The sequence below is a fragment of the Thamnophis elegans genome, chromosome 1 (assembly GCF_009769535.1).
Source record: "Thamnophis elegans isolate rThaEle1 chromosome 1, rThaEle1.pri, whole genome shotgun sequence".
Classification (NCBI taxonomy): Eukaryota; Metazoa; Chordata; class Lepidosauria; order Squamata; family Colubridae; genus Thamnophis; species Thamnophis elegans.
In genome coordinates this window covers 130917069-130943379 of record NC_045541.1, presented here as the reverse complement: position 1 = coordinate 130943379, position 26311 = coordinate 130917069, and the positions used below count along the sequence as shown (strand labels likewise).

Sequence of the window (26311 nt, the reverse complement as noted above, 5' to 3'; positions counted from 1 at the left end):
TATGCACGCACACACACTTTTTTTTTTTTGCAATTGGCAGAACTACGGTTTTCTTTCTTTTAAAAAAAATAATTAAATGGAGGTGGGGTGTGTGTGGAGAGAAAGGGAGAGAAGCGGACACATAAAACCGAGCCGCACTCGCGAACCACAGCATGCATCTGGGTGACAGGGAGAAAGCAGGAAAAGCCGAGGAGAGAGCTTTAGGAGCTTTAGCGGAACAAACGGTGGTGGTGAAGGAGGAGGAAGAGGGTGGCGATGATGATTGGGGGAGGTTTGAAAAAGCAGATCCAAGCGCAAAAGTCATTTCAGCGGCGGCCGGAACAGTTTTCTTGACTCCCTCCCTCTCTCCCTCTCTCTCCTCTCTCACTCTCTCACTCTCTTTCCCTGGCGATGGATCGGTGCGGGAGGGGGGGAGAGAGAAGGGAGGAGACGGCGAGGGAGGGAGGGAGAGAGAGCCGAGGATGGGACCAAAGGGGGGGGAGAGAAATGCATTTAAGAGGAGCGGATTTAAAAGAGCGATCATGGCCCCCGGCCGCTGCGCGGCCCGGTGCCAGGTACTCCACGGCCCGGCACCGGTCCGCGGACCGGGGGTTGGGGACCACTGATCTAGAGGATGCTTTGCTCTGATAGATTGCTTTCATCAAATAATTTCCAGATGTGTGCGCCTGTTTCTCGAACAGAATATTATCAATGTGACTCTGTCACATATATTATATGTTTTAATCTCATCTCAGGGGAACCTGGAAGGCCTGTATCTTTACATCCAGATAATGCAGAGCGGAAGGAGTGCTATTATCACATCAGTGATGTCCCATTGTGTGACAGTGTCTTAGCCAATAACACCACAAAAGAGGAATGCTGTTGCACAGAAGGAGCAGCCTGGGGAGATAATTGTGAAACATATCTGTGCCCAGTCATTGGCTCAGGTATATTGCATTATTGTTTATGTAATAAACATAGAAACAACAGAAAAGGAACTTCCTAAATGCTTCTTTGCTCTGAAGGTATATGTATGTGTATGTTTGGTTTTTTTTTTGTTCATTCGTGTCTGATTCTCAAAGACTGCCTGGACAACTCCTGGCTGTTTTCTTGGTGAGGTTTTTCAGAAGTGATTTGCCATTTCTTCATTCCTAAGGCTGAGAAAACAACACCCAGCTAGCTTTGTGTCCAGGATTATACTTTGCAATTTCTAATTTCTAGTTTGTTGCCTTAACTACTGCACCAAACCAGCTCTCATGTGTTTTGGTATATGTATGTATAGACAGTATGTATATGGTTGTATATGCGTGTGTATAGCTATAAAGCTGCCCAAGTCAGGCCTGAATATTGAGTGACTAGAGTACATAATCTGCTTCTTTCAGGGTCCTCTAGAGCTGTACACTGACCATTTTCTTTACAAACTTATCCAAGATGGAAAGATTGGAAACTAAGTAAAAATTGTCCAGATCTATTGACTCAAGTCATAGCCTCTTAAGGATATGAGAGATAATAATCTCTTTAAAAAACATGGATGTTTCATGGACCCAACTACATAAGAAATAGTACAGAGATCCCAAAATCTTAATGCCCTTATATAGATCCAATGGTGTCGCCACTTCTAGAATCTTGTGTGCAGTTACACCTAAAAAAGGATATCATAGGATTAGAGAAGGATCAGAGGAGGACAACTAAGGTAATCAAAGGTCTGGAGCAGCTCCCCTATCAGGAAACATTGCAACATTTGGGGCTTTTTAATCTAGAAAGGAGTTGTATAATAGGGAGCATGATTGAAGTATAAAAAATGATGTATGGTGTGGATAAAATGAACAAGGAGTTCCCCTTTCTGAAATATTATAAACAGAGGTCATTCAGTGAAATTGAATCCTGGAAGTATCAAGACAACCTAAAAAAAATTTTTTTTAATGGGTAATTCAACTTTGGAATTGACGACCACAAGATGTAGTGCTGGTTACCAGCTTGGCTGGCTTCAAAAAAGAAAAAAGGTTGGATCAAGTTCATGGAAGTCATGAGGATCAATGGTTATTGAACATGATACAACTGCTCTGAAGTCCATCTGCTAGGGATTAATGGCCTTTTTGTCCAGTTGCTTGGCTACATGAAAACAAACTGATGGACTCGATGGGCCAGGGGTCTGATCCAGCAGGAATCTGTTTATGTTCTTCATATTATTTCCTGGGAGACTTTAATCAACCAAGATGGACAGGGATCTAAGGTACAGGAGGTCACCCACACAGCTCCAAGGATGTTGGACAGTTCATAGGGCTAATAGATTCAGACTCTTCAAGTAATGCCTCAGGCAGTGCCGTAAGACCTATGCAGTCAGATTCAGATTCTGAATGAATCTGAGTGATTGTATTTGATTGATGCCTACAATATTCCTGTCGGCACCTCACAAGTGTTCCCTTGGCCCCTATTTACCAGAAAAGTCAAGGTTATGCTAAACAGCACCATTGATCTTAGGGGTATCATGATCAGTAGTATCTCAGTTATATAATATGCTTCTTATATTTTTCCCTTCTTCAGCATTTCATTTAATTATAATTCTTCTTTGTTAATTTTTTTGACAGTGGAATATATTGATATTTGCCCCAGTGGGAAGGGCTATATTCCTGTAGAAGGAACACTGATTTTTGGACAGACATCTTATACAGGTACTTCTAATTCTAACAAATCCAACAGCCATTTCAAGCTCAAACCGAATCGGAGGGATGGCTTATATTTTAGAAGAAAAAAATTATTTATTCAAGTGTTAATATCCATAATCAGATTTCCCCCCCCATAGATGCCACCAAATGTGAAATGTTTGGCTCTGAGGTCTATCATTATGCACTATATAAGCATTTATTATAACACAACAAACAATTCTCGTGTTGAATTATGACTTTTCTACCCTTGTAAAAACTTCAGAGAACTGCCAGTGATCCAGCAGTAAATCCAGCTCACTTCACAGTGTTCATTTTGATGTAAATCAGTGGGCTTTTCTGTATGTTTGCATTTCTTTTTATATCCATAATTGACTTCAATAGCCAGGGCTTTGCTACAAATAGAAAAGTTTTCCACCAGAGATTTTAGTGTGAAGAGTGTTCTAGAAATCCCTTCCTTCCTTCCTCCCTCCCTGCCTCCTCCTTTCTTCCCTCTTATTGAGGTTCATTTTCCTCCCCCATAGATGCCAATGAATGTGAAATGTTTGGCTTTGAAGTCTGTCGTAATGGACATTGTGTGAACACAGTTCCTGGATACACCTGCTTCTGCCACGTTGGATATTTCTATCACTCCAGTCAGTTTGCATGTGTTGGTGAGAATCCTCTCCCTGCTTGTTTGACCTGCTTGGCATCTTTTGTAAAAAGGCATTCTGTGACATTTGTAGGGAATGATACATTTACTGAAAAACATGGCCCAGGGTGAGCAAGAGGCCATCCAAAATATCAACTATTAATGGGGAAACAGCCTTTGAGTGTTCTATATCTAAAGGTGTTCTATGTGTGAGAGTGAAAGAACTCTTTTTAAAACATCTCCTTGAGTGAATTCTCTGCTGTGATCGTAGATCTTGATGAATGTGAAAATGAAGAGATCTGTGCAAATGGCAAATGTCTGAACACAGCTGGCTCTTATCACTGCTTCTGTAGCCTTCCCCTGGTTCTGGATGTAATCCACAATCGCTGTGTCAACGTTTCCAACACTGCAGGTGAGATTCCTCTGGATAGTATATAAACTGGTCTCTATAAACATAGAAGGGTTCTGATAGAATCCTGTGAATGTAAGTTTTGTTCTTGAGTTTAAGATGGCAAAATCAAATAGAGATAAGGTCAGAACACATTATAAAATATAAGTGTGGCAGTTGTAGTACAGGTAGCCCTTGACATACGACCACAACTGAGCCCCAAATTTCTGTTGCTAAGTGAAACATTTGTTAAGTGAATTTGCCCCCATTTTATGACCTTTCTTGCCAGAGTCATTAAGTGAATCACCATAGTTGTTGAATTAGTCAAACTGTTGTTAACTGAATCTGGCTTCCACATTGACTTTGCTTGTCAGAAGGTCACCAAAGGGGATCACATGACTGTGGGACATAAATATGAGTCAATTGTCAAGTGTCTGAATTTTGATCACATGACCATGAGGATGCTACTATGGTCATACGTGTGAAAACTGGTCTTAAGTCACTTTTTTCAATGTCACGTAACTTTGAATTGTCATTAGATGAACGGAAAGCACACACAGTTTCCTATGTAAAAAATAGTAAATTAAGATGTGATCAATCTCTAGAAGATTGGAAGATCAATCTCTAGAAATACCTTCATAAATCTGATACAGAATTTAATTCTAAGTTCTACATATGAACTTATACTGTACAACATTTGAAAGTTGGACATAAGGCTTAAATATCTGGCCTTCTATTTGATTTCTTAAATGAGGACAGAATTCTTGGAAAAATTCTTTTCTCATTCTGATTTAGGATTCATATTAGTTATTAATTAGTGAATATCGGTTTGATTTTAATTATGTTATGAAGCCTTAAATTGATACATGGTATTTTAATATGTAGTATGTTAATATTGCTTCATAATTTTCATTTAATATTACTCTGCCTGTAAATCTCTTTTATCTTTTCTTTTTAATTAAAAAATATTCTAAAAAAATGAAGCACCAAAGTAGGAAACTTAGTTAGGAAACTATGACTCTCACTGATTGACCTTGCGCATCTGTCAACCTGATCTACTTCACAGGATTGTTGTGATAAAGGGGGAAAGGTAAAATAATGTTGGAAGAGACAGAAGGAAACAACCAGCATGCTCAGGGGCTTAGACAAGAGAATGTGGTAATGTTTAGGATTTTTTTTATCTTGAAAATAATGGAAATGGCTCCTGACTCAAATATCTAAAAACATACATGGCATTGAGAAAGAGTGCAGGGAGACTTTTTTCCCCCTTCAAAACACCAGTACCAGGCATTATCCAATGAAGCAGGTTGGAAGAAGGTTGAGAAAAAGAACAAGTATATAATTAATCAGTGACTTTAATGGTTTTTTTTAAAGGATTAAATACATGCATTGTAAAACAGGTCTAACAACAGATATTAAGCAATTTCTGCATGGTTATATTGCCTTCTATTCAAATATCATAGTGCCAAAATAATATAGACAGACTGGGTATTATTGTGGAGACCCTGTAAGTCAGCAGTGTAAAAATGAACTTAACCTTGAAAACTCACTGCTATATCTGAATTGAGGGAAGCAGTGGCTTAGTGGCTAAGACGCTGAGCTTGTTGAGCAGAAAAGTCAGTAGTTCAGCAGTTTGAATCCCTAGCGCTGCATGACAGAATTAGCTCCCATTACTTGTCCTAGCTTCTGCCAACCTAGCAGTTCTAAAATATGTAAAAATGCAAGTAGAAAATAGGAACCACCTTTGGTGGGAAGGTAACAGCGTTCCCGTGCACCTTCAGCATTTAGTCATGCCAGCCACATGACTATGGAGACATCTTCGGACGGCACTGGCTCTTCGGCTTTGAAAGGGAGATGAGCACCGCCCCCTAGAGTCGGGAACAACTAGCACATATGTGCGAGGGGAACCTTTATCTTTACTTTTATATCTGAATTAGAAGCAATATGCTTCTAAATATCAGCTGCAGGAGGGCCGGGTGGGAGAGGGATATATCTCCCTTTTCTATCTGCATGCTAAGATGGGTCTTGGACTGATTCAGCAATTCTATTCCTGGGTTCTTATGTTGCAAAAAGGATCCTAAAAGTCAAAGTGTTTCATTACTTTGTAAAATATGCTTGAATTGTCTTGACAATTGTCTTCCAATGATATTTTAATTTATATTCCTATCCTGATCTTCAAGACCTAAAAGGCCTTGCTACATTATGATTCTGTATATTGACCCTCAGAACAGTTAATCCCAAGCTTCTTTTTCTAGTCAATGTTGCAATAAAAGATCAAAATTCTGCAGAAAGGAAAGAGAAAAGCTCTTTTATGATTATATAAAGTGCTACAGTATTACGGCCTTAATACAACATAGAGACTGGTTTATTCCTTTTCTTTAATCTTTTATTTTTTTCAATAACAGATAATCCGAATGAACCTGACAGTGAATTAGAAATTTGTTGGCAGAAGGTCTCAACAAACTATGTTTGTAGTGAACCATTGCTGGGACGACAAACGACGTATTCGGAGTGCTGTTGCAATTACGGAGAGGCTTGGAGTCGGGACTGTGCACTCTGCCCTCCAAGGTCCTCTGGTGAGGCTACATCATTTGTTTAAACAGTTAGGCTTTATAGTTGAATTTAGATTATTAATTGATTAGTCTGATTGCATCCAGTTTTGGTCAACATGATCTAAAAAAGATGTTGAGACTCCAGAAAGAGTACAGAGAAGAGCAACAAAGATTATTAGGGGACTGGAGGCTAAAACATACGAAGAAAGATTGAAGGAATTGGGTAAGTCTAGTTTAGTGAAAAGAAGGAGTAAGGGTTACATGATAGAAGTACTCCAATATTTGAGGGGCCGCCACAAAGATGGGGGGGGCAAACTATTTTCCAAAGTACCAGAAGGCAAGATAAGAACCAATGGCCCACTAATCAAGGAGAGAAGCAACTTAGAACTAAGGAGAACAATCAACCAGTGGAATGGTTTGCATTCAGAAGTTGTGGCTGCTCCATCACTAGAATCTTTTAAGAAGAGACTGCCATTTGTCTGAAATGGTATACAAATTCCTGCTCAAGTAGGGGGTTGGAATAAATGACCTCCAAGACCCCTTCCAACTCTGTTATTCTGTTATATGTCTTATGACCATATCAAAAAAGTAAAACATAAAATACAGGAATTAATTCAAGGATAAAATGGATAAAAGAAAATATAATAATAAATGTGATAAATAGAAAGAATCAACATTCAATAAATACATCACCTTTATATGATACATTGATCTGTTTGATATCATGAGTTCTTAGCTCAACTGCCTTAGCTATAAAAGTACCAGTTCTGCTCACAATGTGTACATTAGGACACAGTAGGAAATAGAACAGACTGTGATTCATATCCCAGTAGCCTGTTGCTTCAAATAGGAATGTTAAATATCTGAGAGGGGCATACTTGTCAAACAAACATAAGGATTTTAATGTTTGAATGTTTGAATGTTTAATAAATTTATAGGCCGCCCAATCCCGGAGGACTCCGGGCGGTTTACAACAATACAATTAAAGTAAAAGTTAAAAAACACAGAAAAAAAACATAGTTGTTTTTTAAAAAATAGTTTATTTGATGGCCGGGGCACCACATACTGTATATTGTCACCTTATGATATAGCAGGTGATGGAAACACCATATTTGACTGTGGTATCCAGCAAACTCAAATCTTGCTCTGGAATAGGCTTTTCTTGAGAATTGTGTCAAGCTTCTTGACAGATATTTTTCAAACTGAAAAATATTTTTTTCTTAAGATTTAAAGGTCTACTTTTGTCAATAACTCCATATCTATTTGGGCACTGATATCTGGGATCCTGTGTTTAAAAATTACCCTTGCCTGGGAGGCAGTTAAGAGTAAATACTGGGTTGAAAACCATGTTGCAAAGTAACTTGGTAACTTTGAAGTTGGGCCTTATAAAAATTTCTGTCTAGATACAAGACCAACTGGATTCATTGTTCTTATTGAATTTTACTGCCATTGTTCTTTACTAGAATGTTTTTTGTTTTCAGTTCAATTATTTTCAATTATTGAATACTGCTAGGAGAAATCCCTGCAGTTTTCTTGGCAAGATTTATCAGAAGTGGTTTGCCATTACCTCTTTCCCAAGGCTGAGAGAAAGTGACTAGTCCAAGGTCACCTAGCTAGCTTCATGCCCAAGGTAGAAACTAGAACTCCCAGTTTCCTAATTTCTAGCCTGATGCCTTAACTGCTACAACAAAATGGCTTTCACTAGAATGTATAGTTAATATTAAGTTTACCTAGTGCTACTTGAAATATTTCTAACATTCATGGTATAAATCCACTCTTCATGTGGATTTATACCATGAAAGACTGCATAAAAGAGCAACAAAGAGGATTAGGAACTGGAGGCTAAAACATATGAAGAACGATTGCTAGAATTGGGTATATAGAGTTTAATGAAAAGAAGGATTAGGGGTGACATGATAGCAGTATTCCAATAACTAAGTGTTGCCACAAAGGAGAGTGAGGCAAGCTATTCTCCAAAGCACCTGAAGTTAGGATAAGAAGCAATGGATGGAAACTAATCAAGCAGAGAAGCAACCTAAAACTAAGGAGAAATCTCCTGACAGTTGAAACAATTAATCAGTGGAACAACTTGCCTCCAGAAGTTGTGAATGATGCAACACTGGAAGTTTTTAAGAGACTAGAAAACCATTTGTCTAACATGGTATAGGGCTTCCTACCTAAGCAGGGGATTGGAATAGAAGACCTCCAAGTTCCCTTCCACCTCTGTTATTCTGTTATCTATTATCTGAAGACACAGGCATATTCTTAGTTACAGTAAACCAGAAATCCAGAGAAATTCACAAAGAACATACTTGATTTACATTATCCAATATTTCCTATCCCTTTTGACCACTGTAGAAGTTTAAACTTTTAAATATTGAAAACCAACTATGGTATTAAAAGTTAATATTTTCCTTTCTCATTGCTATGCTTTCTTATTTTTTCTATTTCTTGGCTCATTGAGCAACAAGCCAAAAGTCATTTAGGACTGGATTTGCTCAGTTAAGCAAACTGATCACCCCACCCACCACTCCAGATTTTTATACTAAATCATTCAGTCACTAGTCATTAGGTTTTTATTTTTTGTTTGCTTTGTATGAAGTAGCTTCCTAATGGAATATAAGAGAAAGCTGTTCATTTTGGATGTGGTTAGAAACATAGTCCAAAACACACGAAATAACCCAAGATAAGGAATAGGGATCTTATGTGGCTCTTCCCACATTTAGTGCAACTGGCTTTCCCTAGAGAACTTTTTACCACAATCTGTCAAAACAATTTCTCACGTTAGGAATCCTATTGATGCTAATTTTATCTCTTGTTTCCAGAGATTTGATAACTCATTCCTGAGTCAGAAAATTTTCAGACTAGTTTGCAGCAATTAAAAAAAAAGCGAACAATGGAGTGGCGCAGTGGTTAAATGCAGCACTGCAGGCTACTTCAGCTGACTGCAGTTCTGCAGTTCGGCTGTTCAAATCTCACCGGCTCAGGGTTGACTCAGCCTTCCATCCTTCCGAGGTGGGTAAAATGAGGACCCGGATTGTTGTTGGGGGCAATATGCTGACTCTGTAAACCGCTTAGAGAGGGCTGAAAGCCCTATGAAGCGGTATATAAGTCTAACTGCTATTGCTATTGCTATACCCTCAATGTATGGTCCTTAATGGAACTACTCGGCATGGAGGGAAGTATGCAGGGGGCTCCTCAAGGTCCTATTTTGGGCCCAGTGCTCTTCAAAATCTTCATACATGACTTAGATGTGGGCATTGAAGGGGCGCTCATCAAATTTGCAGAGGACACCAAACTGGGGGGAACTGCCAATGCTTTAAAAGATAGACCCAAGTTTCAGAAGAATTACGAGTGGGGCCTATCCAGCATGATGCATTCAGTGACAAGAAGGTCCAACACCTGGGCAAGAAAAATCAAATGCACAGGTAGAGGATAGGCAGCTGGCTCAACGGTAGTGCCTATGAGAGGGATCTAGGTGACCTGGAGGAACACTACTTAAGTGAGTTAGAGTGTGTTGCAGCTGCCAGAAAAGCCAATACAGTTAGCAATAGCAATAGCAGTTAGACTTATATACCGCTTCATAGGGCTTTCAGCCCTCTCTAAGCGGTTTACAGAGTCAGCATATTGCCCCCAACAACAATCCGGGTCCTCATTTTACCCACCTCGGAAGGATGGAAGGCTGAGTCAACCCTGAGCCGGTGAGATTTGAACAGCCAAACTGCAGAACTGCAGTCAGCTGAAGTAGCCTGCAGTGCTGCATTTAACCACTGCGCCACCTCGGCTCTGAGCTGCATCAACAGAGGGTTTGTATCAAGAACAAGGGAAGTTAAAATACCACTCTATACTGCAATGTTGAGGCCACATTTGGAATTCTGCATCCAGCTTTGGTCACCACAATAAAAAAAAATGCTGAGACCCTAGAAAGGGTGCAGAAAAGAGCAACAAAGATGATAAGGGCCTAAATTCTACGACGGGAGTTACCAACTCCCAATCTGTGGATCAGCATCAGGCTGTGGCATGTCAGAAACCAATCCATGCAAAGAAGCAAAGCCCCATCTGTGGGATGCAGGCAGCACATGAAACCACACCCTCTCCGGTCTTTGGAAAAACCTCTCTCTGGTTCCTGGTGCCCAAAAGGTTGGGGGCCACTGCTCTAAGTTCTGTGAAAATGACTAAGAATGGAGATACAATTAGCTGGAGGGGTCCTTGGTGTTCTCTGCGCTTGGTTGTTTTCTTGCAGAAGTTTCCTTATCCAAACTAGATAACATCATCAGGACTAGGACTGATGACATTTCCTAGTTTGGGTAATAAAACATGTGTAAGAAAACAATCAAGTTCAGAGAGCACCAAGGGCTCATTTCAATCCTGAACTACAATTTTTCTTCTTATTTGAACCACCTTCAGTGCTAGTTGGCAGTGGGGTTTGCTCTCAGTTTATATTCTAGAGCATGAGTGTCAAACACAATCGCATCACATGACATATACTGTTTTTTCCTTTGTGAAACTGAGGTGAGCCTGGCCTGTATGTGATGGCCTGCGGGCCACCAGTTTGACACCCCTGATATAGAGGCTTGCCCTGTCAGTGTTTCAACACTGAGCTACAAACAATGTTTAGCTTAATGAAGAGAAGATTGAAAGGGAACAAGATAGCAGTATTCCAACACTTGAAGGGCTGCAGAAAAGAGGGTGGGATGAGAGTGGCTTATCTATTCTCTATTGCACCTGAGGATAGGATAGGATAAGAAGTGATGAGTGAAGTTTATTACAGGAAGATCCAACCTGGAAATAAGGAAGAATTTCTCATAGTGATAACTATTAAGTAGCTTCCTTCTCAAAGTTGTGGATGCTCAATCACTGGAGGTTTTTAAGAAAAGATGGGACAATTATTTGTCTGAGATGGTATGAGGACATCTTCAGGGTCCCTTCCAACCCTATGATTCTTTGAAAAACCACACTTATTTGGATTGTTGACAAATATAAAGTAGGCATATAAAAGGTATGAAATCGGATACTCTATACTTATATATTTAATATACATGTTATACTGTACATTTTATAACTATATTTTATATAATAATCATGTATCTAATCAGATTGGTAAGATGCTCCTTGGGAAAAGCATTCCATTGCCAAAATGCTATTACAGGGTAATCCTCACTCTCAATCCCTAGTTGACTCTGCTGCATCTCTAAAGATAGATAATTTATAATAACATTTGCAATATTCAGGCAGTATTGTATGAAAAACTGTTCCTTTATTAACCTCTTCTTTGCTCTCTCTTTTTAGATGATTTTTATCAGCTGTGCAACATAGTAAACGAGGCTGGACTTCGAGAAAGGCCCAGCTATGAGTATGGATCAAATCAGGACAGTCATCAATATGAGCTTTACATCCCAGATCTGGAGCCCTATTTGAATCGCTTGGATGAGGATGGAGTGGCTGATACCAACAGAGAGGAAAGCAATGCATTTGAGGATAGTGCAACATCACAAAGACAACAGATCCACCCAGATCAGACACAGCCTCGCTACATGCCTGAGCACGTTGGTAATTGTCAGTGAAAAATAAATAAAAGCTTAGTTATGCTTAGGTATATACTACTAGTATATTACTCCAATAGTAGGCATTTCAACCTTCAATCCCATCTGCTTTTTAAAGAACAGGTCCAGAGATTCGCCAAAAATGCAAGAAAATCTTGATTTCAGCCAAGTGCTCAAGCCAGATTCTTCCAACATCCAGAGAGAAGTTCTGTAATAGCTAATTCCACAGAGCCAGTTGTGCTAATCCAAATTAAGAGATTATGTATATCACTCACAGGATCATACAGTTGGAAACCTCTCTGATTTCTTCTTGTAATCATTTTTATGTGCAAGTATTCTTAATTGGATTAAAGAAAGAGTAAGTGCCAGGAGGGCCAATGGAAAGAAAATGTCTTTTTCTGTTTGGTTTTAGTGTGCATGTGTGTGTGTGTGTGCGGCAGGGGTGGGTTCCTGCCAGTTCTAACCTCTTCCATAGGAGAGGTTCCACAAATCTACAATGCCGTTTAGAACTGGTTCCAGCTCCCTCCCCCCGCCCATCCACACATCATCAAGATGAAGAACGAGAGGAGGAATTCTGGGAGTGGAAGTCCACAAGTCTTAAAGTTGTCAAGTTTGAACACCCCCGGGGATTTTTTTTCTAAAGAATTAGGGGTGCAAGGGTCTTGTAACTTGACAGCTTTAAGACTTGCACACTTCAATGCCAGAGTTCCTGAGCCAACATGACTGCAGGAGGAATTCTGGGAGTTGAAGTCCACAAGTCTTAAAGCTGTCAAGTTTGAACACCCCCGGGGATTTTTTTTTCTAAAGAGTTAGGGATGTAAGGGTCTTGATAGCCTTAAGACTTGCATGCTTCAATGCCAGAGTTCTTGAGCCAACATTTTGGTTGCTAAGCAAGTGCGTTGTTAAGTGAGTTTCACCACATTTTACAAGTTGACCACGCCCACCCAGTCACATGACTGCCAAGCCACTCCCACTCGGTCACATGGCTGGCAAGCCACTCTCACAAAGCAGGCTACACCTACAGAAGAGGTTCTAAAAAAATTTGAAACCCACCTCTGGTGTGCGCGCGTGTGTGCGCACATATACACATACATTTGAAAGAACCATTTTGGCATTTTTCTTTCTACAAGATTATTCCATATTGTTTTTTAATATATATTTCATCTTTCAGAACAGTACAGCAGCTTTGAAGGGCTACAAGCAGAAGAGTGTGGAATTGTTAATGGCTGTGAAAATGGACGCTGTGTGCGTGTGCAGGAAGGCTACACTTGTGATTGCTTTGATGGCTTCCAGTTGGATTTGAAGCTCATGGCATGTGTCGGTAAGTACCATACTGTAGTTCCATGGAAGAAAATATGGTAGATCTTGCCAAAAACAGTAAAGTGCCCAAAAAGCCCGAGTTACTAATGCATCCTTTTAAAATGTTGTTAAACATAATTTTAATTGTTGAAGAGGTTTTTAGTGGGTTTGTTGCCATTGTTACTATGCTAAAGACAAGCAAACTGCATTATCACTTAGTGTGTATATAAGCCAGTCCACAGAAGGAGGTCTAACTAGGATTACAACTGAGCATTAGTGATCATGAATCAGGAATGAAAGAGCTGTGTTCATTTGCAGAAAGAACTGACTCATGGAAGATTTCAGTGCTTTAGTACTGAAAATTTCTTAAAGCATATTCTGTCAATAGCTTTTATACAAGCTATCTATAAACACCACTGCCTGAATATGTCAACCCATCAGTCCTAAGGACATATTTTAAAGGAACTCTAGAACTAACCATATTATGACTGTTTATGTAGTACTGTATCTTGTTTATTGAATATTTATAATTGCTATTACCTCTTATTTAGCCAGTTGAGACTTCAAATAAAAATGCTTCTTTATATGGTAGGTCAGCTCAGCACAGAATGATTGGTGGCTGTAAAACCCAGGTGTATTTGTTAGTTCCATCTCACTCAGGAGTGTTTTGCTGGAGAGTTCATGCTCTTACCAAATTATTTGAAGGCACAATTCAAAGTTTAGAAGAGCTCTACTTCCTTCTAGTAAAGTCTTTATGCAATATGAGGTTAATTCAGAAAGCAAGTATCTCACACTGTAAAATGAATATTTGAATCCTGATCTTTTGAATCACTTTTGAATCACTTTCAGTTTAAATGAGATACAAAGAACAGTCATGATATATTCAATGTAGGTATGACCTGATAAACTAAAAGGGGTGTGAGAAAGGTTCTGTGTTGTTGGATCTGAATAGCATTCCTTTTTCCCCTGTCCCCATCAGATATCAACGAGTGTGAAGCAGCAAATGCCTCCATGATTCTTTGTAAAGGTAATGCCTGTGAAAACACAGAGGGCTCCTATCACTGCACTTGCTCACCTGGCAGTGCAGCTTTAGTGGAACCTCACTGCATTCCAGAGACTACACAAAATTCAGAGGCGGCATAATTCCAAAAGATGAGTTAAAGTGGAGGCAACGTTTTCAGCTATTTGCTTCAAGAACTGGAAATCTGTGCAGCTGGACAAGCGTTTCAGGGAACTCAGCAGCTTTGAAACATTTTATTTCCCAGAAAGCAGACTCAACATGTGGATCTGTCCAATTACAGTATTCCAGCCAGTGTAAACACTCAGGGCCCAATCTTCATATACTGTATGTGCATTGGAAAAACTATCACACCATTTTTATCAGAGATTTTTGGCCTTGTTACTAATTTGCATTGGATAGATCAGCAGTACACTCTTTCTTTCCTGTTCATCTTTTGTTTCTCTGTTTATATCATAGGTGACAAATTTGTGCCCCTTGAATTATTCTCACAACGCTTTATTGTACCAATTTGTCTTACAATGTCATCTTACATTTCTTTACCATTCATAGAATGCTGCTTCCTAAATTTACTTATAATCCTTACTCTAGCCTTTTCAGCTTTGTGTACAAAATGGGTATGTCTGCCTCACAGCTACTAATGCATTATGTCCTCTTTATAGCACGACTGAAGGAAATTCACATTCCACAGATAACAGACATTTGGCTTTCAATTGAATCCAGCCAAAAATCTATATAACCTTCCCTTAAAGTTATATTAGCAAAACAAAAGACACAGTACCCTACATCCAAGCCCAGAACATATTTTGCCCTGCAGTTAGAGCAACTATTTATAATTTGATTGTGGCTTGGACTTCATTGGCCTTTTTTGGGCTTTCTGTTCACAACTATATCCAACTGCACCTTCTGTGATTGCTGAAATGTTACTTTGGGAAGTGGGAAAGGTTATAGCTCTTTAGATTTAAAAGGAATGCAGAGTTTTCCATTGGGAAAAAATACAACATGTTAAATAAATGTTTTTTAAAAAAAAATTGTGCCTAATAGGGCTGGTCATATATCTTTCTACCTTCTCTTTCTGAGCTGGAAATTCTTGGGAAGAACCAAATTAATTAGCAGATCCTATTGATTCAACAAGTAGAAGACAGATGGCTAGTTGGGAAAAATACTTCTACAGATTGAGCAAATTAAAACATTTTATATATGACAGTATAGCTTTCAGTCCCAGCAGGATCCTCCAGCAGTATCCATCACTCACATATGTAAGATACTCTTTAGAGTATTAAGAGACTATACCAGAGGGGGCATTCAGCAGATTCTGACCAGTTCTGGGGAACCAATAGCGGAAATTTCGAGCAGTTCGGAGAACTGGTAAATACCACCTCTGACTGGCTCTGCCCCCATCTATTCTCTGCTTCCCGAGTCCCAGCTGATCGGGAGGAAATGGGGATTTTGCAATATAACTTTCCCCTGGAGTGGGGAGGGAATGGAAATTTTACAGTATCCTTCCCCTGCCATGCCCAGCAAGCCACGCCATGCCCACCAAGCAAACCCACAGAACCGCTGGTAAAAAAAAATTAATCCCACCCCTGGACTATACTTAGCTAACTACAACTGGTACCAAAAAACTAAGTAGGGCTATTCTTGCATGGAAGATCAATCTAATTTTTCAGGGTTATAAGCTTGATTGAAAAATTGAAAGAATGTACAAACCATTTCTATATTGTTGCCAACTACATGGATATGTTCGTGTAATTACTTGAGTCACCTTGAAGGAATCTTTTTATCATAAGCAAATATTTTCACTATCATCAAAAAAGAGAGAGAAAACTTAATTCTGCTGATTTATTAGAAACAGTTACAAAAGCTGACTGCATTTAGGAATACAACCCACAGCAACTTTAAATGACTTACAAGATAGTGCAAAATGATTAACACAAATTATTTCTGCATAGAAATCAAGTGCCATTTGGTTTGGCATCTACAGAATTAGTCACAAAAGGTGGCTATCCTGTCTTGTTTTGGCTCCAGGTGGCAACTGCAGTTGTAAAAAATAGTTTAGATTATGATATAAAGAGGAAGGGGGGGGGGGGGAAGCAGATGGAAATTTTCAGCCAGCATCTGACCACAAGAGGCACTGAAAAGATAGAAACACAGTAATCAATTTTGCTGGGCCAGGGATTGTTTTAGAAGACATTTTCGTGGTAGGTATTCTATATCAAGCAATATAAATCCTCCAGAATTCAATTGTAACAAACATTGCCCTGAGTTACAGCAAGATATCCACCAACCCACTGTTTATTCTAGCTTTATCCATTTTGTTCTTCATCTAGACTATGTCTCTGAGAACAATTATTGCACAGATACTATAGGATAAACAGGAAATGCGTTGTGTAGCAAAATATTTTACTTGTCTTTATCAAACCCCACGTTCCATCCTCTGTAACCCTTGAGGGCTAAATGGCTTTTTTAACCGGTAATTTCAACCGGAATCTTCCAGCAAAATAGCATTCCTTCTTGGTCATCAAATAATTGCCACTTGACAATAAGTTTAATCTAGAAAAAAAAAGAAAGTAATGAAAATAATTGATCTCAGATATTAACATTTGAGGTTATTGGAAGAAAAAATTGCAAAATGCTGCATGTGAATTTAACTTGAACTTGAAATAGGTTTCATATCTTTCTCATGTATGTTTGAAAGTAGGGATCATACTCACAACTCCCTTGCCAACATGGCAAATTTCTTTCTCTGAATAAATTTATGTTGTTGAATATTTGTTAGAATTGTTACATTTTGCATCCCTTGTTCTGAGGGATAAAACAACTGAGATAATTATTTTGTGACATCTGAAGTCACATTTCCATATACACAATATAATGAGCTGTATTACAGAGACCGTATCATTTGACTGCAGAGGGCAGCTATAGCTGCACATGTTATAGAAACAATTCCTTGTTCTAATTGAGGTCTCCTCCCAATATGCTGATATTCTAAACGTGGAAAGGTTTCACAGAAAGAAGCACTGTATGAAATCTTCCACAATCTGTATAATTTAGAAATTGTACTTTCACAAAGTTAGGCAAATATGTGAGCTAATGGTCTTTCCCTGTCTCTGGAGACTTAAACATCCCCATTGCAAAAGCAGCCAAAGTAGGAGCAAGTGGTCAATTATGAGCATCCTATTTCATAAATGACATGAAGAACCATGAAAAGTAGCTCAGAGATCAGTTTACTAAGAAACTCACAGATGGGTACTCGCTCTTTACTGGCAGCTTGTTCAAGTAGCTGTAAGAATGACCATTGATGATAGGGCACTTGATCCCACTCTTGCATCCATCAGGCTCTTCAAGTGGGAAAGGAACGTCTACGAACATCACTTCTCCAAACACCTTTGCTGTGCTGCCTTGGCTTTCAATTTCTGAAGAAGAAAAATGAGATTAATCTTAAGAGGACAAGGAATGGAGACTACAACACTGCATTTCACAATAAGGAAGTATTCACAATGTTCCATGTCCGGTTTTCCTCCTTTCCTATCCATTAATCCAACTGCTTTATAATTTATAGCACTGCAGATCAGTAAGTCTGATGATGAATTTTCTGCTTTACTTCCCTTTTCTGAGGTTCTTACAGAGAAAACACTTCCATAAATAAAACCCACTGCATATAAAACTCTGGTTGTTCTCATTTTGTACTGTGCATATACTAGAAAATCACAGCCTTTTGCAATTTTCCCGAGCATATATAAAACAACAAAAGAAACATTGAAAATCATGTTCTACATAGATTTGTCATGAGGTTTTGTCCATGGACTCCATTAAAACTATGCATAGCTGATTGCTAATAATGATTCTCAGTGAAATTGTTTCATATAAAACTGCTTTTATATAACTATTCTAAATGATTGCATTTATGTGTAGGACATTTGGAATAATGAAAATAACCTCATTATGAATGTTGAAAACATTCTGAAAAAGTTTCAGAAGTTTAGGAAATTAATCTTGTGCTTCAAAATGAATAGATTTTACTTACTACTGGAAAATGTCACATTGACGCTGTAAGACTCTCCTTTGTGGAGAAGGCAAGGTAGGGTAGGACAAGGAGTAATATTAACCTCCAAAATACTTCCATCTTTGGAACCTGTGCAGAAAGAATGGAACCACATAATTTTGGAGCAACCCTCAAATTCCACAATAATAGACACGGCCTTGCAAGTATTTATGTATTCATATATAGTGTCATCTGTCTTTGATTGATGTGCTTATCACTTTAAGAGACAGGAAGAATCATAAGCAGTGCAGAAACAACAAGAATCAGGAGGCAATGGATAAAAATGATTCAAAATTGTACCCAGTCACTTTAGGGAAATCCATCTAGTTATGTGAGAATGAATCATGACCAGCAAGAGGTAAAGGTTAAGGAGAATAACACAAACACTATAGTGATTTAAACCTCAAAACACCTCCATGAGTAAAATCAACAAGGGCAAATACAGGGTGTCTTCGACTCACAATTGGGACCAGAATTTCTATTGCTATTCATATATAACTTTTATTATTTTATCAATGTATACAATGCAAATAAAAATAAAAATAGGCAATTAAAGGAAGGAAATAGAAAAGGGGAAAGAAAATATGAGGTACAAAGGAAGGAAGAAAAGGTATTCTATTCAAAGAGGAGAATATATGTTTTTTATTTATAAATCTCTTCTAGTTTGGTGCTTGTGATAAAAAAAAAAATGAAACGCTGATTTTGGTCTTGCCCATTAGATAGATTTGTTGTGACAGAAATGGCTAGTTATATACTAATGCAGGGGTCTCCAATCTTGGCAACTTTAAGCCTGGAGGACTTCCAACTCCCAGAATTCCCCAGGCTGACCCCTGTACTAATGTGTAAAAGTAAAAAGTTGAGGTTGTAATGTTGTTATCTTGTACTGTGTTACAAAGAATCGGATGTCGATGACTTTTTCTTTCTTCCTTTGTACCTCATATTTTCGTTCCCCCTTTCTTTTTTCCTTCCTTTGATTTCGTATTTTTATTTTTCCTTGTATTTTATACACAGAGTTTCTATTGCTAAGCAAGGTGGTTGTTAAGTGTGTTGGACCCAATTTTGCGACCTTTTATGCCATGGTTGTTAAGTGAATCCAGCTTCTTCCTTTTCACTTTGCTTGCTGGGAGCTAGCGGGGAAGGTTGCAAATGGTGATCACATGACCCCATCATGCTGCAGCCATCATAAATACCTACCAGTTTACAAGTACCCGAATTTGGATTACATGACTATGGGGGATGCTGTGACAATTGTAAATGTGAGGACTAGTTATAAGTAATTTTCAGTGCTGTTCTAACTTTGAATGATCATTAAATAAATGGCGATAAGTCGAGGTCTATCTATACCAGGGGATCTGGCTTGCGGGGCTGCCCTAGAAATGGCAAAGGACCGACCCATGGTGCCTCTGCCAGCAAAAATGGTACTTGGGACGGCTGCATGTGGCCCTCCCAGGCTCCATTTTTAGCTGTGATGGCCTCCTACCACCCCCTGCCAGTGAAAATGGAACTCCGATGGGGAAGTGCACCCCAGCTCCATTTTCACTGGCAGAGGGTGGCAGGAGGCCGTCGCAGCTGAAAATGGAACTTTGGAGTCTGTTTTCACTGGCAGAGTGCTCGGGCCACCACAGACACCCCCAACACGAGTGACATCAAACTGGCCACGCCCCCTTGCCCCCACCGCACCTGAGGTCAAACACAACCCTGATCAAGTTTGACACCCCTGATCTATACTGATTTCATACGGGTATGGTTTTTACATATAGTATTTACAGATTAGTGATATGAAATTGGGATATTAATCTTCAGGTTTCTTGGACAATTTCTTAAATATTACCTTGCTTTTGTGCAAACAGTGTTTCCCTGTTTTCATCATGTCAACTCAACAAATTAAGTAATTTCAAGCTTGTTAAAATATGCCAAAATTGCATTTCAGAGCAAACAAGACCTATTGGGAAGGCATTTAGCAGTTTTAAGAGATAAAATGTGGACATTAAGTATTTGTGGACCTGAAGGTACTAAGTTTGCTCCTTTAAAGTACATGACCAAAAACCATTCAGTCTTGAGGCCATTTGGCATTTCAAAAGACATGCTGGTGGCTTGCCAGAGTTCATCTATCTATCCATTTGTCTAGATTGGTAATAGCAAGCATCAAAGCATTATTTAAGATAAGTACTAAATCACCAAATCTTGGAAGAAAGATATGACAATTCTCCAGATGGCTTATTGCTCTTTGGCATGAATTTACCGTATGTATTTATTCTCAACTGCTAGCCCCACTCTCCAAATCATTATGGTGTGCTTTTTTCCACTACAAGGAGCTGTTACTGTCAAAATTATTTGGCCACCATATATCAAGAATACCCCTAACAAATGTTCTTAAGTGCAGAGTTCTTATTTCTGCTGTAAAAGTTAATGACAGCTATAAGGAAAAAAGGACATTTTTAGGATAAACTCCTTGACACCCCCCCCCCCCAAAATTATCTTAGCCATTGGAAAGCATGCCTATTGCTATATCTGTATATCCCTCACCTACATAGCCTTTGCTCAGGTTCCCTTTTTTAGAATATAATGGTACAAAATTGCTACTTTTTATATATAGAATTATACTATGTTCATCTCAACCTAACTGAGCTCACTGGAGCTTACTTATGAGTAGACCTGCAAAGCCCTAGATACAACTGGCCTAATTTATTCTTTTCCTGAATAGGAATATTCTAAAAGTATCTGGCAATTCAGATACAAACTCTGGCAAATTCCTATTTCAGCTGTATGCATAGTTGAGCCAATTAACAAAAACAGGCACTGATACATTAGTGCTGCATCAGTCATATGAGGATAAAAGTCATATTCTGCAGGATACAAAAGCTGATTCACATATTCCTTTCATTTGCTATGGTGTATGCTAGTATATTTAGGACACAGTAAAGTGAAGATGATTCATTTACTAACAGTCACACTGAGCAAATCTTGATTCTCTTTCTTACTTTATTGTTTGTGCTAAAAAGCACCAGGATGACATTGAACAAATTCTATATGTCTTCAGATGTTATGGAGTTGTGGAGCTCACTTGGTGACTTTGAGCCAGTCATTCTCAGCCCAAACCACTTCAGAAGGTTCTTGTGGTAGTTATTATACTAGGGGAAATCTCATACTAATTGTTTCCTGCAAACACCACTCCCCTTTTGCTTCTATTTATTCCCTATGGGAGGGACTATTCAGCGGTTCCACCACAAATCCGCGAAGCCCTTATCCGCGGAGACATAAGCGCGAAGACTAATTCGCGCCGTTCAAAGCGCTAAGGAAAAACGCGACCCTACTGCGATGACATAATCGCGGAGGGCAAATCCGCACATTCCCAAGCACTCAGTACCCTAAACCTAACCCTAACCCTAAAACAAACCCCTAAACCTAATCCTAACCCTTACCTTAATGGAAATCGGCTTTCTGCCGCGGCGCCGTTTTAAAGCGCCCTTCTGTTGCCGCGCTGTTGTCGTGGCGGTGATGACGCGCGATGATGATGTCGCGGCTTTAGCGACGCGCTTATGTCTCTGTGGATAAGGGCTTCGCGGTTTTGTCATGCCATGCTATTCAGCATCCCTTTGTGACTTTACTTCCAAGTCAACCCCTGTTCCTTAGTTGTTCCCTTTTCCTGACAGCTCTGTGCATAAGCGCATCTGGAACAGGCTCCAGCTTTTCTTCTGTCCCACTTATCTCCAACTCCAAAGTCAGCTGATAAATGTTGGATGGCCCCTGCCCCAACTCTGCCTCCAATGCAGAGTACCCATCAGAGTCTTCCTCAGACTCCAGGACTGGTCCAAGTTCCTCCCCAACCTCCTCACTGACTGCTGGTGGGCCACAACACAGAGGCTGTGACCACACCTGCGATGCACACAGGGCATCTGTGTGATGCTACCATGAGTGGGGAGTATGTGTGAGGGGCACATGCCCTGGCCAGCCACTCACACAGCCCAGTGGCCAACAGCCCATGGTCCAGTAGTGGGCTGCAGCCCCCAGGTTGAGGACCCCTGCATTAAATAACCTGGCCCTATACTATTTTTTGTGTACTATTGTATACTATTATACATTATAAGTAGTAACCAGGACTTTGAATTGCACCAACAAGTAAGCAGAGTAGCTCACAAAGCAGCGGGGTCACACAGACATAACAAGACATGGTAATGTTGCCCATTCATTACATTCTGAACTACTTGTAGTATCTGAGTAGGATACTTCAAGGATAGCCCATTCCAATAATCCATTCATGAGGTGATATGGCATGATTCACTGTCTAAATAACTCCCCCAGTTCAGAACAAATTATCTTGTGTTCATCAAAACCGTTACAACTGTTAATAAGACAATCCTCCAATGAAATTGTACATAAATCTATTCAGAATTAAAACACTAAATGTACTTGAATAAACTGAGAGCCAGTTTGGTTTGGCGGTTAAGGCACCAAACTAGAAAGCAGGCGATTGTGAGTTCATTTTCAGTCCTAACCATGAAAGCCAGCTGGATTACTTTGGGCTAATCACCCTCTCTCAGCCCAACCTACCTCACAGGGTTGTTGTTGTGGGAAAAACAGGACAAAGGTGGAATGGATAGTTGTCATCTTAAGTAATTTGTAAAAATAAAAGCAGGATACAAACAAATAAATATGATAATTACAGCCAACTCTGGATGAAATAGCTTTGTCCTTAAGAAAGGCAGGAAGAATCTCATCAGCCTGACTCCTTCCTTCCTTCCTTCCTTCCTTCCTTCCTTCCTTCCTTCCTTCCTTCCTTCCTTCCTGCCTGCCTGCCTGCCTGCCTGCCTGCCTGCCTGCCTGCCTGCCTGCACACCAATCCCCTTCAGTTTCAGAGAATTCCCTCAGTGTTCAGAAACAGTTTAGAGCAAGGCTGTCAAACTTGTGGCCTGCAGGCTGGGTGCGTCACGTGCTGGCCACACCCTCACCCAGTTTAGCAAAGATGGAAAAGTCTGATATGTCTTGTGATGCCACCATGATGCCGTGAGTTTGACAATCCTGGTTTAGAGGGGACTTAATAGGAGACAATGAGAAGAAAAAGCTCCCACTAACACATTCAAAATTCAAAATAAACTTGATGCATGGGGAACTCAGGTTTACCAGGCTGAGAGCTGTATTTGGAATCTGTGACCTGAAAATCACTACTCTCAAAGATAAATGTGAGAAGTAGATAAAGTGAGAAGACAAAGGATGGCAAATGGTCAACTACATTGAAATGAATTAATTAAATCTGACTATACTTCCAGTCTCAAAGAAAAGCCTGCAACTGTATTAGCAATCCTAACAGAAATGCAAATCTGCTTTGCACATTGTATAGAACTTGGCTGTGGCAGAAATCAGACATGGCTGTTTGGGAATTATAATTGAGAAACAATAAGTATTCATTCTGCCAAAGACTAGAATTTACAAAAAGAAAAAAGAAAAGAAAAAAGATAAGATTTAGAAAATAGGTTAGAACCAGAAATTTCCTGTTCTATACGAAAAATCTTTTTTCTCCCTATAAATGTCTGTCAAAACCCCATTAGTCAACAAAATCTCATTCTGTGGGCTAGTTCCTTGGCTGTACCAAGTGATGGGCTCACAATTTCAGCTGCAGCTCCCATGATAGGAGCTGGGGGGAAAAGTTCAAGACATAGAAACTAGCTATGTATAATCCTGTTTCAAAGTGTTATAATCAAAGAGCAATTTTTTTCTGATAGATTAAAGTTACATTCTAGGATAACTTCAGATACACTCTTGTTTGCTAGAAAATTTCAAGTCATGTCAATATCAAACATGTTTGAGCTACCATTATCGTTAAGCTGGGCAAGAGGTGAATAAAGATTAAAAACATATTTTAGAAGATAAAGGATATAGAAAACAATAGCTCTGAACTAATCCTCCCCAGAGTTTCTAGCTCTTCATCAGTAATTTATAAATAAAAATACTACCAATGGTTTTTCCTGCATTAGATGGATTCTATCAAACTGGATTTTTCCAGTTATAGAAGAGCCAAGGTGGCGCAGTGGTTAAATGCAGCACTGCAGGCTACTGCTAGATCAGCAGGTCAGCGGTTCAAATCTCACCGGCTCAGGGTTGACTCAGCCTTCCATCCTTCCGAGGTGGGTAAAATGAGGACCCAGATTGTTGGGGGCAATATGCTGACTCTCTGTAAACCGCTTAGAGAGGCCTGAAAGGCCTATGAAGCGGTATATAAGTCTACTGCTAAGTCTACTGCTATTTCCAACTTTTGCTCCAACTTTTACATTTCTGTAAGAGAAAACCTAGAACTTGAGAGAAGCAGGCTTAAGGGGAAAGGGGGAGGAGGAAGAAAACTTACTATTCATTCATGTTGCACTGCACATATTTCCTCATTACTTTATTTTATAAGAATTAAACATCAGTTACTGCATCTTGCCCCTAGCCATATAGTATCTAAGTTTAACCTCAGAGCACCAATGCCCCTCTTGCTGCATTGGAAGATGTTCTGAAAAGAGAATGATCTGGTTCACACATAGCATTCAATTACCATGTGCTAAATCATCACTCATGTGTTCATGACCCACAGAGCAAAAAACCAGGCTCTAGTCATATGTGCCAAGCCAAACGATATGATTCAGTGGGTCACGCAATGCCAAAAAGCTGGATTAAGTGAAAAAACAATGGTTAGAATAACCATAGTACTGGTAAAGTTTACACTTAAGTACGAGGTCCAGTATTTTTTCATATCCAGTGTGAACCTAATCAGTGAAGAAGATAACCAACCCACGGCCTCTTTGTCACAATCTACAGTCACTCTTGCCACACGCATCTGCTTCCATACTCTTCAATGATGACATTTACCTGTATTTATCATGTAGCAGACAAAATAAGCGGCAATTGAGAGATTATTTCAAGCCATTTGCAGACACCCAAAGGTGAACCATAAGTACAATAAAACAGATACTTTCTGACTACAAGAACTCTCCACCAGGCAGCTCTAAGTTGGAGCAAACTGGCTTATGAACGTGGTTTCAGGGGAATGATGGCAAGAAGCTGGTCTCCCCCATTGAGGTCCCTTTGCTACAATAGAAGGAACCCCAAATAAAAATTTGATCACAGATTCTCAGTTTCCTTGGAGCAGAGACGCTTTGGGAGCTGGTCTCCCAAATTTACTGATTTCTGGGGCTGCCGGAACCCGGAAAAAACATGAGAGTAGGCGCTTGCCTTGCCTCTTTAGGCACAAGGCTTCTCGCCCACCTTTCATACTCGCCTACAGAGATCACCCACCCAAGTTCTCTGTCCGGGGGAACCACTGCAAGCATCACAACACCATGTGATTCCTAAGAGCAGCAGGAGAAGGCGGAGGAGTAACAACTCTCGGGCAATGCTGGAAGTTAAGGGGTCCACAACAAACACCATGCAAGAGAGTTACTCACCACAGTCCGCAAACTTAACGGGTTCGGCCAACACCCCGGAGCCGACGGCCAGAAGCAAAAGCAGGGTAACACTCAACATTTTTCCTCCTTTCATCAGCTGTCTCGCAGACCCGAAGAACAAGGAACTGCTCTGGAGCCGGCGCTGACCGGGCGGAAAAATATGAGCCAGCGACCGGATCACGTGAAAACAAGCCCAGCCCAAGCCCGCCCCCTACACAGTCACCTGATGGGAAATGGCCTATCTTCCTCCGCAGTCCGCTCTAGACCTTGGCGGGCTAGCGCCTGATTAGGACTGAAGGGTCGCGGTCAACTCGGCGCCTGGTGGCCGAGATACCTTAATTCGTTTGGTCAAATGTGGGATTTCTGCGTGCCAAGTGTTCCTGCGTTTCTCATTGAACTTTCAAATATATTTTTCCCTTTCAGAAATCCGTGACCCTCTTAAAACAGGCTTTACTGACGAGTCTATATTGGGTGTACTAACCCAACACAATAATCCATAGATTTTTAACACACTGCACAATTTGAGTCCATAGAATTTACTCAACTACAAACATGCAAACCACTTTTTAGTTTACTGCTGGAGTTTTCAATGGGGCATACATTTTTGTGCATTACCATGTTCTACAAATATCCTGCTTAGTGGCTGCCTAAAGTACAGGTAGTCCTGGACTTACAACAGTCCATTTAGTGACCATTCAAAGTTACAACGACACTGAGAAAAGTAACTTTCCCCATGATTGTGTGATCAAAATTCAGATGCTTGGAAACTAGCTCA

General features: G+C 39.9%; 2 protein-coding genes across 2 annotated transcripts in view; one reads left to right on the top strand and one right to left on the bottom strand.

Annotated features, from left to right (window-relative positions):
* Positions 1-15417, top strand: part of LTBP2 (latent transforming growth factor beta binding protein 2) — a 110864-nt gene extending 95447 nt beyond the window's left edge. The window contains exons 27-34 of the mRNA XM_032238283.1: positions 735-926; positions 2568-2651; positions 3167-3295; positions 3545-3685; positions 6067-6237; positions 11503-11763; positions 12928-13077; positions 14035-15417. Coding sequence (XP_032094174.1) covers positions 735-926; positions 2568-2651; positions 3167-3295; positions 3545-3685; positions 6067-6237; positions 11503-11763; positions 12928-13077; positions 14035-14198 — 1292 coding nt within the window. The 3' untranslated portion in view covers positions 14199-15417. The remainder of the gene's footprint in view (positions 1-734; positions 927-2567; positions 2652-3166; positions 3296-3544; positions 3686-6066; positions 6238-11502; positions 11764-12927; positions 13078-14034) is intronic.
* A 484-nt stretch (positions 15418-15901) lies between these two features.
* Positions 15902-25709, bottom strand: NPC2 (NPC intracellular cholesterol transporter 2). Its single transcript, XM_032231461.1, has 4 exons — positions 25537-25709; positions 18101-18208; positions 17317-17489; positions 15902-16626 (listed from the first exon to the last, which is right to left on the bottom strand). The coding sequence occupies exons 1-4, from the start codon at positions 25628-25630 to the stop codon at positions 16540-16542; spliced, it is 462 nt and encodes a 153-aa protein (XP_032087352.1). The 5' UTR covers positions 25631-25709; the 3' UTR covers positions 15902-16539.
* Between the last annotated feature and the right edge of the window lie 602 nt (positions 25710-26311).